Source organism: Rhinolophus ferrumequinum, chromosome 16, assembly GCF_004115265.2.
Source record: "Rhinolophus ferrumequinum isolate MPI-CBG mRhiFer1 chromosome 16, mRhiFer1_v1.p, whole genome shotgun sequence".
Lineage (NCBI taxonomy): Eukaryota > Metazoa > Chordata > Mammalia > Chiroptera > Rhinolophidae > Rhinolophus > Rhinolophus ferrumequinum.
The window spans coordinates 50,858,593-50,874,898 of record NC_046299.1 but is presented as its reverse complement, the minus strand read 5'-3'; the positions used below and the strand labels follow the sequence as shown (position 1 = coordinate 50,874,898).

Genomic DNA, 16,306 nt, shown 5'->3' with positions numbered 1-16,306 from the left:
CAAAGAACACTATGAAGGATGTGGGGAATGGGATTTTGGGGAATGACATTTCTGTCCTCTTTGTCTCGTGATAATTTGTGCTTACTGGGTTAGTTACATGTAAAATGATCTTTTTAGCACTACAAGTGGTATCATCTTTGTGACCAGCTCCCTAAAACCCTGCCTGTCTAGCAGCAGAGTTTGGACAGGGCATAAAACAGAGCTGGACTATTGCATTTCCCCAGTTCTCCCCTGGTATTGGTTATGATGTAACGTGAGTCCTTGTGCAGCTATGGTACATGAGTGGACGGACAGGCTCATTCATTATGTTTTCAGAGACTAAAGAAGACCACACAGACTTTGCCCAAGTGCCATTATGGAGCAGGCCTCACCATCAGGCAAACCTGTGCAGATCACTGTGACAGATGGATATGACTTGGTAAAGTTATTTTGGAAAGCTGAGAAGTCCCTCGTTTATTCATACTTCTTGAAAATATGTTTGCTGAGCTCAGGTCTCCCTGTCAAACATCTACCTGTGGGTGGGGGGATGATGTGTTGGGAGCACCAGCAGGAGGAATGGGGTGTCGCATCATCCTGTACCACCAAACCTGCTGTCTTTACATAGCAATGGCTCTTCCTTCTCAGTGCTCCTTATTGAGAGTCTAGAATCAGCAACTGATGTTACTGTGGTCGTATAATACCTGGCAATTGGAATACTAAATTTAACAGGTAAACCAAGAGGTGATTTTCGTTTTCCTAGACAGCACTTTCTTTTTCCTGAAAAGGAACTGAATTCTTCCAGAGTTCCTTTTGTGATTAATTTTATTGGATGAATTTAAATAATAAAACTATAAGATGTAACTATTAAAAATTACAAGAACAATGAAATGGAAAAATGTTCAATATAAGTCAAAAAGCTCATTCCAAAGCAGGATGTAATAAATGATCTCTACTTTGCTTTGAAAGGTATACATTTAAAAAGTATATATAAGTGTGTGTGCATATATATATACACACAAACACATATACATACAAGTATACACATATATACCGGGGGGTGCCACAAAAATGTGTACACATGACTTGTATTCATCTTTTGTTATCGGTATATGATTGAATATTATAATTGTGATACAGTTTTTTACTTTTTAAAAATGTGTATACATTTGTTTGGCATACTCCGTATTCACAAAAAACACTGGAAATATATTCTAAAATGTTAATAGTACTTGCATATTAGAGAGAAATTATAGGTAATTTGTTTTCATATGTGCTTTTCTCACTTTCCAACTGTTCCACAATATGATTTTATAAACACAATAAATTTTATTTTTAAAAACTCCAACATAATAGCATTTAAATACAGTGTTGCTTGAGCACCTAGTTTTTTGCATTAAATCTCTTTCTGCTTAAAATTAAAAAAAGATACCAAGTAATATTTTTAAGTAAATCCAAATCATTAGGTTAAAAATAAATACATTGTAGCATTCAGCTACAACTAAATTTGTTTAAAGACTTTCTACCTACCCCTTTTGTATGTGTGGTATAGCTTGATAGGAAAACATGGAAAATGCTGTTTAGTGCAAGTCAAAATGAGATGCCAGATGCGTAGGAAAATTCTCCATTTGAGTATAATTGTAAAGTAGTATGTTTCTGTCAACAGAAATGTTTTAAAGGAGATTCTCCAGTTACCTTTATTCGTGCAGAATTCAATCAGGTGGTTCTGGGAGACTCTGCAAAAATTACTGTTTCTCCAGAAGGAAGTGCAAAATACAACTTCACCAGCAGTTTTGAGTTAAATCCTGAGGGAGGAATCACTTTAGATGACCTCGCTCACAAACCTGTGTTCTGTAAGTCCTTGTGGTTCTAAAAATGTTAATTATATGAGTATGTTATGAAGAGATTCTGAGGTATTTAGTAGCTGTTGTTAAGACAGATGGACACACCTTACTTTCTTAATCTTAAGAAATAACATGGTATACTTTGAGTCTTCCTGGCTTTGGCAGCCGTTGACATGGCCTACTAATTTTAACCAGTTTGTATCAAAGACCTTTCGATATATGATTGAACTTTGCAGCCTTTATCTCCTACGCTGAGTTGGGAGGTTTTCCTTTGTATTCCTGTATTTGGGGTTGCCAGAATTAGCAAAAAACAAACAAACAAAAAATTGAGACATACTTATACTAAAAAATTATTCATTGTTTGTCTGAAATTCAAATTTTAAAATCTGCATCTTGTATTTTACTTGGCAACACTATCTGTAGTTCTGTATACTCACCATACTATATAGCAATTATTTGCATCTCTTGCTAGAGGAGGCAGTTTGGAAATATGGGCTGTATCTTACAGTATTTATTTCAGAATTTCTAATGCATAGAAATATTTAGGACATAAAAGGGCTCAAAAAGTGTTTGTTGAATGAATGAATGGATAAGTGGATGGATGGTTTCTGTATCCATGCTTTTACAGTTTCTAACTATACAGTATTATCTTTGACATACTTCGTTCCTACACAATGTACTAGTCTAAGGCTTTTTTTGTTTTACCCATACTCTTTAGTTTTTTTTTTTGTTTGTTTAATGGCACATTTTTTTTGTTTGTTTAATGACACATTTTGGGTGCCTGCCAAAAACCACAGATTTCAAGATCCCAAACACAGAGAGCTGGGACCTGGGAATCTATACAGTATTATAGAGCAATACTTTCCAAATCTTTCTTTCCATAGTCACTGAAGCTCTGGGAAAAAATAGTCTTCAGGGTCCCACCCCAGACCAGTAAATTCGCAATTGCCAGAGGAGCTGCAGCTTGGAACAAAAGTCTCAGCTGACTCCTGGGAAACACTGTTGCAGAAGAGTGATTCCTAGCTCAGGCCTCCCTGGGAATTGGTTACCCATGGAGGCATTCATCGGACCCACGGTCTCTGTCCACTCCATTTTACTTTTTTCTTTTCTGCTGTGTGCTTCTCGGTCACCCCAAATAAGAAGAGTGAACTGATTGCCTTCTTTCCTAGCATGTTTGATGAGAAATGCAGAACTAGAACGTTCTTTTAAACGTGTCAACAAACTCATGAGAAAGAAAGGGCAACCCCTTTGTTGCAGAAGCAAAGCAAGCACTGAAAGCTGGAACTCTTGAACAGCTGCCATTAGTGTGTGTTGGGGTGGGGGGCTTTAATGCTCTTACAGGGACAGAGACGTGGGCTGCTGTAGATGGGGAGGTAAGCCTGAAACCACCCCCCTCACCATCAGAAACGACTCACAAAGAAAGGATGGACTAGAAAAAAAAATCCATTCACCATCATATCTGTCTAGGCCCTGGGTAGAGGAAAAAAGTCTTCTCTAAGAATTAGTCGTCATGCTCTCATGCCATTCATTAAATAATATATATTTTCTTAAAACACACAAAGAAGATTGATATAATAAAAACTGACCACATACTGGGCCATAAAGCAGGTCCTGCATATACCAAAGAATCAGTAGCATACAGACAAAGTTTTCTAATCAAAATACAACAGTCAACAAAATTAGAAATTGATAACACAGATAGCAAAAAAAAATGAATCCACTTGGAAAATTTAAGATACACGAATATTTCATGGGACAAAGAAAAAATCATAATTAAAACTGCAGAGCATTTAGAATCAACAGTAAACTCCAAATATCAAAACTTGTGAGATATAGATAAAGAGATACAATAGTCTTCCCTTATCTGCAGGGGGTACATTCCAAGACCCCCAGTGGATGCCTGAAACCACAGATGGTACTGAACCCTAAGAGTACTATGTTTTCTCCTGTACATACATACCTATGATAAAGTTTAATTTATAAATTAAGCACAGCAAGAGACTAACAGCAAAAACTAATAATAAAATAGAACAATTATAAGAATATACTGTGATAAAGTTATGTGACATAATGGTTTCTTGAACACAAACACTGCGATATCTTGACAGTCAGTCTGATTGTGGTGATGCTACTAAGTGCCTAACAGGCAGTTAAAATCATTAGGCAGGTAGCATATACAGCGTGGATATGCCGGACGAAGGGATGATTCACGTCCCGAGTGGGATGGAGCAGGATGGCATGAGATTTAAAACTTATGAAATGTTCATCTCTGGAATTTTCCATTTAATGTTTTCAGACCATGGTTGACCTCAGGTCCCTGAAACCGTGGAAAGCAAAACTGTGGATAAGGGGGGACTATGGTATAACCTTAAATGCAGTCATTAGAAATCAAGAAGAATTTAAAACAGAACTTCTGTCTCCAAGAAGATGGAGTAGATATACTTTTTCCTATTCCTCTCACTAAGTATACCTACAAACCTTGGACGTTATATATAAAACAAACATGAAACACTGAAAGGTGGAGAGAAGGAAGCTTGAGACCTGAGGAATAACATAGTAGTGAGTTCCTTGGGGTTTTTCTGTTTGTTTTTTGCCTCATATGTCCCAGACTTGATGCTGAAGAAGCCAGCAACCTGGAAACCCTAATGGGTGCAAACCAAAAAGCCCAAAAAAGTCTGCTCTCTCTAACCAAAAGACCAGGAAAGGGGCGGCCTAGAAAGACAGAAAACTTAGACAGTAACTGCTCTATTCCAGCAAAACACCACAGAAAGAAATTGTGGCCCCACCCAACCTAAGCTGAATAGGGAACCTAGACTTCTACTCTCACAAAGCTGAAATTAGGTGCCCCTAACATCCTAACTAGGTGGAGTCAGAGAAGACCAAATAGGGAGGGAGCCAGGACTTTTATGCCCTCTGGTAATGAGACCCCTTCCTCACCATGTGGTTTTAGTGGAGGCCACATGGGGAGCCTATACTTCTGCCCCAATCTGGCAGTAGCAGGGTGCCCCTCCATTCCCCAGTGGGGTGGTGTCAGACAAGGCCTAGCATAGGGTCAAGTCTTTCACTATCACCTCATGGTAATGAGTCTGCTCTCACTGTGGTTATCAGTGGAGAACAAGTAAGAAACCAGAACTTCCATTCTTCCTCAGCAGTAAGGAGGAACTCTCCCCCTCAGGTAGCAATGGAGGCTAAGTAAGGATCCTAGACTTCTACCTTCACCTGGCAATGAGACAGTGCGCCCTTCCCCTTCCACTGTTGGAGTGATGCCAAAAAGCCAGGTAAAACAGAAGGTTCAGATAAGATTCAGTGTTTCATAACAGTACAAAAAGCCCAGGTTTCACTTGAAAAAAATCACTCATCATACCAAGAACCAGAAGATCTCAAACTGAATTTAAATAGACAATTAGTATGTTAACACCAAGGTGACAGATATGTTAGATTTATTAGACAAAGATTTTAAAGAAGCCGTGATAAAACTGCTTCAACAAGCAATTGAAAACATGCTGGAAACAAATAAAAAAAGCAGAAATATTCAGAATAGAAATAGAAAGTCTCAGAAAGAAATAGAAGATATAAAGAAGAACCTAATAGAAAATTTAGAACTAAAAATATATTAACGGGGCCGGCCCGGTGGCTCAGGCGGTTAGAGCTCCATGCTCCTAACTCCAGGGGCTGCCGGTTCGATTCCCGCATGGGCCAGTGGGCTCTCAACCGGATGGGCTGTGCCCCCTGCAACTAGCAACTAGCAACGGCAACTGGACTTGGACCTGAGCTGCGCCCTCCCCAACTAAGACTGAAAGGACAACAACTTGAAGCTGAATGGCACCCTCCACAACTAAGATCGAAAGGACAACAACTTGACTTGGAAAAAAAGGCCTGGAAGTACACACTGTTCCCCAATAAAGTCCTGTTCCCCTTCCCCAATTAAAAAAATAAATAAAAATAAATAAAAATATATTAACCACTATGAAAAGCTCGGTGAATAGGCTCCACAGCAGAATGGAGGAAAGAATCAATGAACTGGAATATAAACAACAGAAACTACCTAATTTGAGTAATATAGGGGAAACAGACTAAAAATATGAACATATGCAGAACACTTTACTCAACAACCATAGAATACACATTCTTCTTGAGTGCACATGGGACATTTCCAGGATAGACCATATATTAGGCTACACATCAAGTCTCAATATATTTAAAAAGATATCTTACAAATTATCTTCTACAGATACAATGGGATGAAGTTAGAAATCAATAACAAAGGAAAACTGGAAAATTCACAAAATTGTGAATTTACAATTGTGGAATTGTGGAAATTAACACACTTGTAAATAATCAATGGATCAAAGAAGAGGGAAGTTATAAAATAGGAACACAAGCCAGAACTTGGGAGATGCAGTGAAAGTGGTCTAAGAAGGAAATTATAGCTAAAAATACTAATGCTAAGAGAGAAGAAAGATTTTAAATCAATAGTTTAACTTTTCAACCTAAGGGAGTAGAGAAAGAAAAACAAACTAAACCCAAAGGTCACAGAATTAAGGAAATAATAATGACTAGAGCACAGATAAATAAAATACAAAATGGAAAACAATTGAGAAAATCAATAAACCCAAAAGCTGGCTCTTTGAAAAGATCAACAATATTGACAAACCTCCAGCTAATTAAACTAAGAGAGATTACTCAAATTACTAAAGTCGTAAAGTGGGATAATCACTACCAATTCTATAGAAATCAAAAATATTGTAAGAGAATACTATGAACAATTATCCACAAACAAATTGGGTAACTTAGATGAAATGGACAAAATCCTAGAAACGCAAAGACTACCAGACTAAGTCATGAAAAAAGGAAATCTCAATAAACCTATAACTAATAAGGAGATTGAATCAGTAATAAATAATCTCCCAATAAATAAAAGTCCTGGACATGATGACTTCACTTGTGAATTCTACCAAACACATAAAGAAGAACTAATACTAATACTACTCCAACTCTTCCAAAAAAGGAGGGAATATATCCTAACTCACTCTATGAGGCCAGCATTACCCTGACACCAAAGCTGAACAAGGACACAACAAGAAAACTACAAACCAGTATGTCTTATGAAAATCGTTGCAAAAATCCGAAGAAAATAAATTAGCAAACCAAATTGAGCAGCATATTAAAAGCATTATACACTATGACTAATTAGGATTTATTTTTGGAATGCAAAGATGATTCAGCATACGACTCTATCAAGGTAATACACCAGATCATCAGAATGAAGAAAAAAGTCCCACATGATCATCTTACTTGATGCAGAAAAGCATTTGACAAAATTTAACTCTTTATGAAAAAAAAAAAAAAAAACTAAAAAAACCAGGAATGAAAGGAAATTACCTCAACATATGAAAAACCCAAAGCAAACATTATGTTGAAAAGACTGAAAGCATTTCCTCTAAGATCAGGAACAAGACACAGATTTTTGCTTTCACTACTTCTTTTCAACATAATACTATAAGTTCTATCCAGAGCAATAGGCAAGATAAAGAAATAAAGGGTATCTAAATTGGAAAGGCAGAAGCAAAATAATCTCTTTTGCGGATTATATGATTTTATATGTAGAAAACCTTAATGATTCCCCAAGAAAAAACTATGAATAAATGAATTCATTGAAGTAGCACGATACAAGTTCAGTATACAAAAATCAGTTGCTTTTATATACAATAACAATGAACAATCTGAAAAATAAATTATGCATCAATTCCATTTACAATAGTATCAAAAGGAATAAAATACTTAGAAATTAAGTATTGAAAGACTTATACAAGGAAAACTATGAAACATTACTGAAAGAAATTAAAGAAGACACAAATAAATGGAAACACATCCCATGTTCATGGATCAGAAGACTTAATATTGTTAAAATGTCAGTATTACCCAGAGAAATATACAGATTCCATGCAATCCCTATTAAAAAGTCAATGACATTTTTTGCCGAAATTGAAAAACCCACCCTAAAATTCATATGGAATCTCAAGAGACCCCCAAATAGCCAAAACAATCTGAAAAAAGTTGGAGGTTTTACACTTCCTGATTTCAAAACTTACTACAATTCTACATCATTCAAAATGGTGTGCTATTGGCATAAAGTGAGAGATACAGAACAATAAAATAGAATAGAGAGCTCAGAAATAAACTCTCATATATGGCCATCCTTTCTGACAAGAGTGCCGAAACCATTCAATGAGGGAAAGGACAGTCTTTTTAACAAATGGTGCTAGAAAAACTGGATATCCACATGCAGAAGACTGAAGTTGAACCCTTACTTAACAGCATATTTAAAAAAATAACTCAAAATGGATCAAAAACCTAAATATGAAACCTAAAACAGTAAGTATCTTAGAAGAAAATATAGCACAAATTTTCATGATATTAGATTTGGCAAACATTTCTTGTATATGATACCAAAGTCACAGGATAACAAAAGAAAAAAAATTGAGAAATTAGACTTAATGAAAATAAAATATTGTGCATCAAAAGACACTATTCACAGAGTAAAAAAAGCAACCCACAGAATGGGAGAATGTATTTGCCAGCTATTTATCTGAGAAGGGATTAATATCCAGAATATGTAGAGAAATCCAAAACTCAGCAACAACAACAACAACTAAACCAAACAACCTGATTTAAAAATGGGCATAGTGCTTGAATAGACATTTCTCCAAAGATGTACAAATGGCTGATAAAATGCTCAACATCACTAATTGTTAGGGAAAAGCCAACCTGCACTGTAGTGAGATACCACCTCATACCCATTAGGATGGCTTCTATCAAAAAAACAAAACAAGGGACCGGCCCGGTGGCTCAGGCGGTTAGAGCTCCATGCTCCTAACTCCGAAGGCTTCTGGTTCGATTCCCACATGGGCCAGTGGGCTCTCAACCACAAGGTTGCCAGTTCGATTCCTCGAGTCCCGCAAGGGATGGTGGGCTTCGCCCGCTGCAACTAAGATTGAACATAGCACCTTGAGCTGAGCTGCCACTGAGCTCCCTGATGGCTCAGTAGGTTGGAGCACGTCCTCTCAACCACAAGGTTGCCAGTTCGATTCCTCGAGTCCCGCAAGGGATGGTGGGCTGCACCCCCTTCAACTAGCAACAGCAACTGGACCTGGAGCTGAGCTGCGCCCTCCACAACTAAGACTGAAAGGACAACTTGAAAGCTGAACAGCACCCTCTACAACTAAGATTGAAAGGACAATAACTTAACTTGGAAAAAAAGGGCTGGAAGTACACACTGTTCCCCCATAAAGTCCTGTTCCCCTTCCCCAGTGAAATCTTAAAAAAACAAACAATAACAACAAAAAAAACAAGTGTTGGTAAGGATTTGGATAAATTGAAACCTTTGTACAGTTTTGGTGGGACCGTAAAACAGTACAGTCACCGTGGAAACTGGTAGTTCCTCAAAAAATTAGAAATTGAATTACCATATGATCTAGCAATTCCACTTCTGGGAATATAATATATCCAAAATAATTAAAAGCAGCTCGCAAAGAGATGTTTGTACACATATTCATAGTAGCATTATTCACAAAAGGTAAATCATGGAAGCAACCCATGTGTCCATCAATGGATGAATGGACAAGCAAAATGTGGTATATATATACAATGGAATGTTATTCAGCCTTAAAAAGGAAGGAAATTCTGACATGTGTTACAACATGGATTAATTTTGAGGACATTATGCTAAGTCAAATAAGCCAATCACAAAAAGATAAATATTTTCTGATTACATTTATATGAGGTGTATGAGTAGCCATATACATAGGGAGAGAAAGTACGCTTGTGATTGCCAGGAGTAGGGGAGAATGGGGAGTCATTGTTTAAGTGGTTACAGAGTTTCAATTTTAGGAGATGAAAAGAGTTACAGAGATGGATGGTGGTAATATATATGTAATACCACTGGACTATACATTTAAAATGGTTAGTATGGAAAATTTTATGTAATGTGTATTTTACCACAATTTTAAAAAGACATAAGGAATATTCTGCCATTACTTTTGAAAACTTAGATAAAATGGAGAATTTCTTAGAAAAATAAAAATGGGAAAAATCTAAAGAAATGGAAGGGGAACCTAAAGAGTAACAGAGACTTAAGAGACCTCAACTAATCACAATATGTGGACCTTATTTGGGTCCTGATACAAACAAACTATAAAGAAAGTACTTTTGAGAGAGATGAGGTTGAATAAAGGGAAAAGCGTACCATGTTCTTAGACAGGAATGACCAACTTATAAAGATGTCATTTCCCCTAAATTTATCTGTAAGTTTCATGTGATCTCTAGAAATATGCCAACATTATATATATTTTTTAAATTACAGAGTTGTTACAGGAAAAAAATCTCTGAGGTGATCCAGTATTTTCCACCAGAAGTCACTGATAATGGTGCCTTTTAGGGTTTCAAGTTATTTCTCTTAACTTAAATTTCTTTGATAATACTTTGCTTGTTGCACCTCGGTTATCTGATGGCGAAGCTAGATGTGTTCTCATTTTCTTTGTTTTGATTTTTCTAGTAACTGTGACTGAAGTTTTACCAAAGGAAAAGAAACAGAAAGATGAGAAGACCTTAACACTTGGTCAAGCTGTGGTGGATCTTCTTCCTTTAGTGGAAGGTCAGATGTGTGATTTGCACAAAAGCAGATATAACAGGGCTCATAAAATTTTAACTTCAGCGAAATGAAAAAAACTCAGCCTGCTTGAATTCGAGGAGTTTGATGAAAAGAGCACATTTATTTTTGCCTAACCCTTCCTTTTTTGGCTTGACTTGGCCTTCTTTTTGCAGGAGAGAGTTCATTTGAAATGATGGTCCCACTGCACCCTGTGCCAGGCTCGCCCTTAGAGGCTCTTCAGTCAGGTGTTAAGGTAATCAGAGTTTTAACTCCCAACATTGCAGCCTGCCATTCTGTCTAACAAGTCCGTCTGATATCAAGGTTCAATTCAGTTGAGTCCAGTTTATCAGGTACCTTCTTTATATAGGCGCACATAGTGCTAGCTTCTGGGAAACAATGATAAATAAGGCACAGACCTACTTCTGGAGTCCATAGTCTACCTATTACGGATTTTGACTCAGTGTGATTAAATGGTGGGGCAGGGCATGTGGGCACAGTGTAGGTATCAGTTACTTTGCCCAGGGGCAGATGTAGGGAAGGCTTTACCATGAAAATGCCTCTTGAGCTATATCTGGATGAATTAAATTAAGTAGTATATGAACGCACCTAACGCGCTTTCTGGCATGGTAGCCTGCCTCTGGTTCCTGGTGGAGGGGAAGCAGGCTGTTTGTCTTCTGGGTTGTGTTTCCCATTCCTCCTGGGGATCAGTAGCTTCTTGGAGACCTGTTTGCCACTCTGGTGCAAGTGTGCTCAAGCGCAGCAGATGCCTGCAGCTGCCTTCTGTTTTGCACAAGTGAAGGAGAGAGGAGGGCCCAACTGACCCAACTGTTCTGAATGCAGTGCCCTGATTGACCATCGCTGTAGACGCCTTGCTGCTTTTTGTTGATTCTGACCTTGGAGCTGCCACAATCCATTCCTGCATCGCCTGTGGTCCTCTTCTTTTAGGATGTGGTTGGTTTCTTCTAGTTTTGTTTTTTTGTAGATCTGATTTAATTTGCTTTCTGTCTTTCAAAGATCCCTAAAAATGTGTAGTTTAGTAATGGCATTTCTTGTTTTCCGGGGTTATTATAGCATTATCCTTTAATTGGATATAAAGATATTATTCAATATCATTCTGTCATTCCATCTGACTTGTGCTGGAAAGAGGTATATATCTGAGTTCAGTCTGCCTCCCATGGTCCAGTCTCACAGCCTATATGTACTGTTGACTTTCCTTAGATACATGAAAAAAGTCAGTCAAATAAATTGTCAGTCCTCTTGATCTTTGCTCATAATATTCCTGTGTTTACTTGTTTTACATTCTCAAGGAAAAAAATTTATGACAGTTAACTTGCATTTGCTTGAGAGTTCTCACTAATTTTATATTTAAGCTTCAACACTGACACTGGTTATTCTTAAGACTCCGAGACTAAAACGATATAAACCTGTACTTGTAAAGGAGATTCCAATTCATCTTCCAATGTTCCCTGTCTTGATCAATACAAGTTAGAAAGCTTAGGGACATTTGCTTATCTTCTCAGAGATATATTGACCAGAGATGTCCCATTTTTCAGTGACTCTTTCTTAAAATCTTTCCTCCCTTTGGTGTTCTGATTTCCTACTCACTGACTGTACTTTCTCAGGTTCCTGCTCTCTCTTCTGCTTGTCCCTTAAGTATGAAAGTGTTATTCTTGACCACCTTCTCTTCTTAGTCTGTGTTCATACTCCAAGGGGGTGGTTATCCATGATTTTAACAGTCACCAATATTGAAGACTTCAAATGCAAAAGCTCCAGCCCAGACCCTTCTCCTGAATTCCAGAATGTCAGACTTTACAACCACCTACTACTGGTTTGCTCTATAATGATAGCCCATAGACACCTAAAATTTAACATTCCAAAACTAAACTCAGTATCCTCCCTCAAACTTACTCTTCCTTTTATCTTAGTTATTTTGGCTAGAGGCATCACCCATTTGTGTAATTATAGCACATACATAGGACCTACATTACATGTATGACTGCCCCCTCAGACCCTGGCTACAACCAAATCCCAAATCTGCCTTTCATGAAATTCAGCCTTTTCTATTTAAGTGCCTTTGGACTCTTTCTTCTTAGCTTCATTCCTACTCTTTATTAACTTGTAATTCTCATCTGGAACATCAAAAGTCGCCTTGTAACTGCCCTTGCCTGCCTCCAGGTCAGCCTTCCCACTGCTTGCAGAACGACTTAAAAGTGAACGTGATCACACCTCTTCCCATGGTTAGTTCTGGGTGGTTCATAGGTTCACCCATTGCTTACATATTAAGGGCCAGATTGTTTAGCAGGCATTTATGACAGGAGCCGGACGCTTGTTCAATCTCATCTCTCAGCCCGCCCCTCCTTGTGCTTTATGTTCTGAAATCCTGAATTATTTACCCCTGAACTAAATACACCAGACTGTTTCAGTACCTTGTTACATAAAACTCTTTTTTTTTGGTCCAGATTTATTTTCTGGACAGAATTATTTTCTCTTTCCTTATTTGCTCATCCAGATTCTAAACTATTCATCTTGTAAAACTTAGTTCTACAATAATTAGAATTATACCCCAATAATTAATTATCCATTTCCTCCTTGGTGCTCCTGGACTAGAGCATTTTGTACAGGTCTCTATTATAGCATTTATCATAAATCATGGAATTATGACATGAATTCCATGATGAAGGGGCCATGTCTTCTTCATCTTTATATTCCTAGTGCTATAGTAAAGTGCCTGGCATATCATCAGACGTTTTCAACCGATTTTTTATTGTATCCTGTATTAAAATATATACATATATGTCTATATCTATATATATGGGTAGATACAATGTATTTGAAAAAAATATGTCATATTAAAAACACCGCATTTGCCAAATCAAAGTTTTTATTGGGGAAATAACTTGGGAATTTCCCGTTAGCATGATACTTAATTCTCTAAGGGCAATATTAATCATTCTTATTAATGTTGATTCCTGAGAAATAAAATGAAAATGAACAAATTCTTGTCTCCTCTCTAATTTAAGAAAAGACTAGCTGTCTTGACTGCCTACTTGGGTACATCTCTAACATCAAATCTTTGGCAGCCCTTCTAAAAAATTCATTCCCAGGGCTTATTCATGCTGCCAAAAATACTTTTCATATTTGAAAAATAGAACTATATTAAAGAATATTGTTTTCAAATATTTAATAAAAATCTAAAAGTTTTTTTAAAGCACTATATTTAAATTACAAAATAATCATAAATATAAACTAGCACCCGAATCTCACTCACTCATGTGCAACCACTATTAATATTTCAGTGTAGAACCTTCCAATTTCTCTTCTATATGTATTTGTTTACATATTTGACCTCAATATGGTAGAAGGGAAGGGCTCTAGCTTAGGGAAAGTTTCTCTTCTTGGCTCTATTTCTAACTCATGAGACCGAGAGAAAGTTATTTGAATCCTCTGCATGGAAATAAACTTGACCTTTTTACCTTGAACAGCGATAGGATATTCAAATGATATTCAAATGCAAAAAAAGGAGAGGCCTCTGGCGTTTTCAGAATGTTGCATCATTTTATTCTTTTCCAGCAATGCAGTCTTCAAGTTAAAATATCTGTGGTGGAGCCATTATTGACCGCAGCCCAGATCTTAGAGAGCAATCTCCTGAAGGTCACATTGGAGGCTGCCTACTCTGTGCCTGAAGCCTTTATTCCAGTAGGACCCGTGCAGAACTACATGGTTGGTCTGCAAGTTCCATTAGTTGGAGAGGTAAAGCCCCACAGCCAGATATTTACATAGGTTTAAACACATTTCTGGGCGTTTCGTCCTCACCTGCTAAAATTTCATGCAAAGCAAGCTCTGACAATGGCTGCGATTTATTTTAGGCTTAAAAAAAAATGACCTTTACTTCTGTTTTATAAATAGATATTTATGTTAACAGTTTATGTATGACACATATTATAGATTACATGTAATTTATATCAATAAATACATATCGATGATGGAAATATTAAAACATTTAAAAATTGACATTATGCATATGTTTTGTGGATTTTGTATAATGTGCTTTATTATACAAAACTTCCTCTTAATTCCAGATTATTTTCTTAGTCCAAATTTCTATAGAATGATTTTGGATCGGTCTTTTGAGGCTCTTGGTAGAGATTTCCAAATTGTTGGCTAAAAGGGTGTAATTAATTACTACTACTATCTGTTTTATTGCCATTTTAGATTTTCAGTATAGAACTCTCCTCCTCACCATTTTACTTACATTCCCAACAGCAGTGCACAAGGATTCTAATTTCTCCACATCCTTGCCAACACTTGTTATGATAATAGTCACCCTAATAGGTGTGAAGTGGCATCTCCTTGCTGTTTTGATTTTCATTTCCCTGATAACTAATGATGTTGAGCATTTGTTTCATATGTTTATTGGCCATTTGTGTGTCTTATTTGGGGAAATGTCTATTCAAGTCCTTTGCCCATTTTTGAACCTTTTGTTTTTATTGTTGAGTTTTAGGAGTTCTTTGTATATTTTAGCTATTAACCCCTTATTAGATATGTGATTTGCAAATATTTTCTCCCATTCTATCGGTTGCCTTTTTTTACTCTGTTGTATCTTTTGATGCACAAAAGTACTTAATTTTGATGAAGTACAATTTGTCCATGTTTTCTTTTGTTGTTCTGAGAAATTATTGCTAAACCCAATGTCATGAGGCTTTCCCACTCTGTTTTCTTCTAAAAGTTTTCTTCTAGCTCTTATTTTTAAGAGCTAGAAGAAATGGCCTATTGCCAACATTGTGGCTCCAGGAGTTCATTTTTATATATGGTGTTAGGTAAGGGTCCAACTTCATTTTTTGCATATAGGTGACTAGTTTTCCTAGCACTATTTGTTGAAAAGACTGTCCCGTCCCCTTTGAATGGTCTTGGCACCTTTAATTTTGACAAATTTTCCCAGTGTTCTTGTTGTTTTATGGAGGAGCAAGTTTTCAGAAGTCCTTACTCTGCCATTCCAGAAATGCCCCTCCTTCTCAGAAGTTTTTAAACTTAACACATGGAACTGGACTAGTTTAGTTTTACATAGGGTATGCCAATTTTAAATTTTACTAGAGACTGCAAAATTGCTTTCCATAGTTGTACCAATTTACATTTTCCATCAACTATGTATAAGAATAACATTCCCTTCACAATATTGGCAACACTGATGTTTTCACACTTTGATTTTGCCAATCTATGGTTTAAAATGGTATCTCATTGTTTTAATGTGCATTTCACTTATTTTTTAATGATATCTGGCATGTTTTTATTTAAATGTTGGATTTTCTAATTTCCCTTTGTATAAATTTCTTATTTATATCTTTACCAACTTTCTATTGCAAATATATTTTAGATAAATTATAGATATCAGAAGCCTATAGTTTTAGGCCTTATTCAAATTTGAGTTTGTTTTCTAAAAGATAATTTTTAAAAAATTACATCATGACCTTTATATAAGTATAAAATGACAACAGTGGCTTAAACCAGTTCAAAGAAGAATCTGAGGAAATGACCCATATGAAAGCAATCAGGAATGTTGAAATGATTTTGCTAATAATTCCAAACTTGTCATCAGTCATAGGGCAATAATCAATTAATCTCCACTGGACATAATAAATTTGCATATCTATGGACAAGAATAATTTGCATTATTATCAATTTTCTATAAATTACAAAATTATAAAATAGCACAAAGACAAAGAATGGCACAAGCCCCTCTATAGATTAAGATAATCACAGAAGGGTCTGTTAGACAGAGCTTAGCATTCCATTGAAAAGGCACTTCAGTAATCCTTTCGTTCATCTCAAGGGATTTTAC

At 36.5% G+C, this 16,306-nt stretch overlaps 1 protein-coding gene across 1 annotated transcript in view; it reads left to right on the top strand.

Moving 5' to 3' along the window:
• The window catches only part of CFAP70 (cilia and flagella associated protein 70), a 67,150-nt gene that overhangs the window by 1,725 nt on the left and 49,119 nt on the right, over window positions 1–16,306 (top strand). The window contains 5 exon segments of the mRNA XM_033129735.1: window positions 316–418; window positions 1,643–1,829; window positions 10,375–10,473; window positions 10,644–10,723; window positions 14,041–14,220. Of these exon segments, the coding sequence (XP_032985626.1) occupies window positions 356–418; window positions 1,643–1,829; window positions 10,375–10,473; window positions 10,644–10,723; window positions 14,041–14,220 (609 nt within the window). The 5' untranslated portion in view covers window positions 316–355.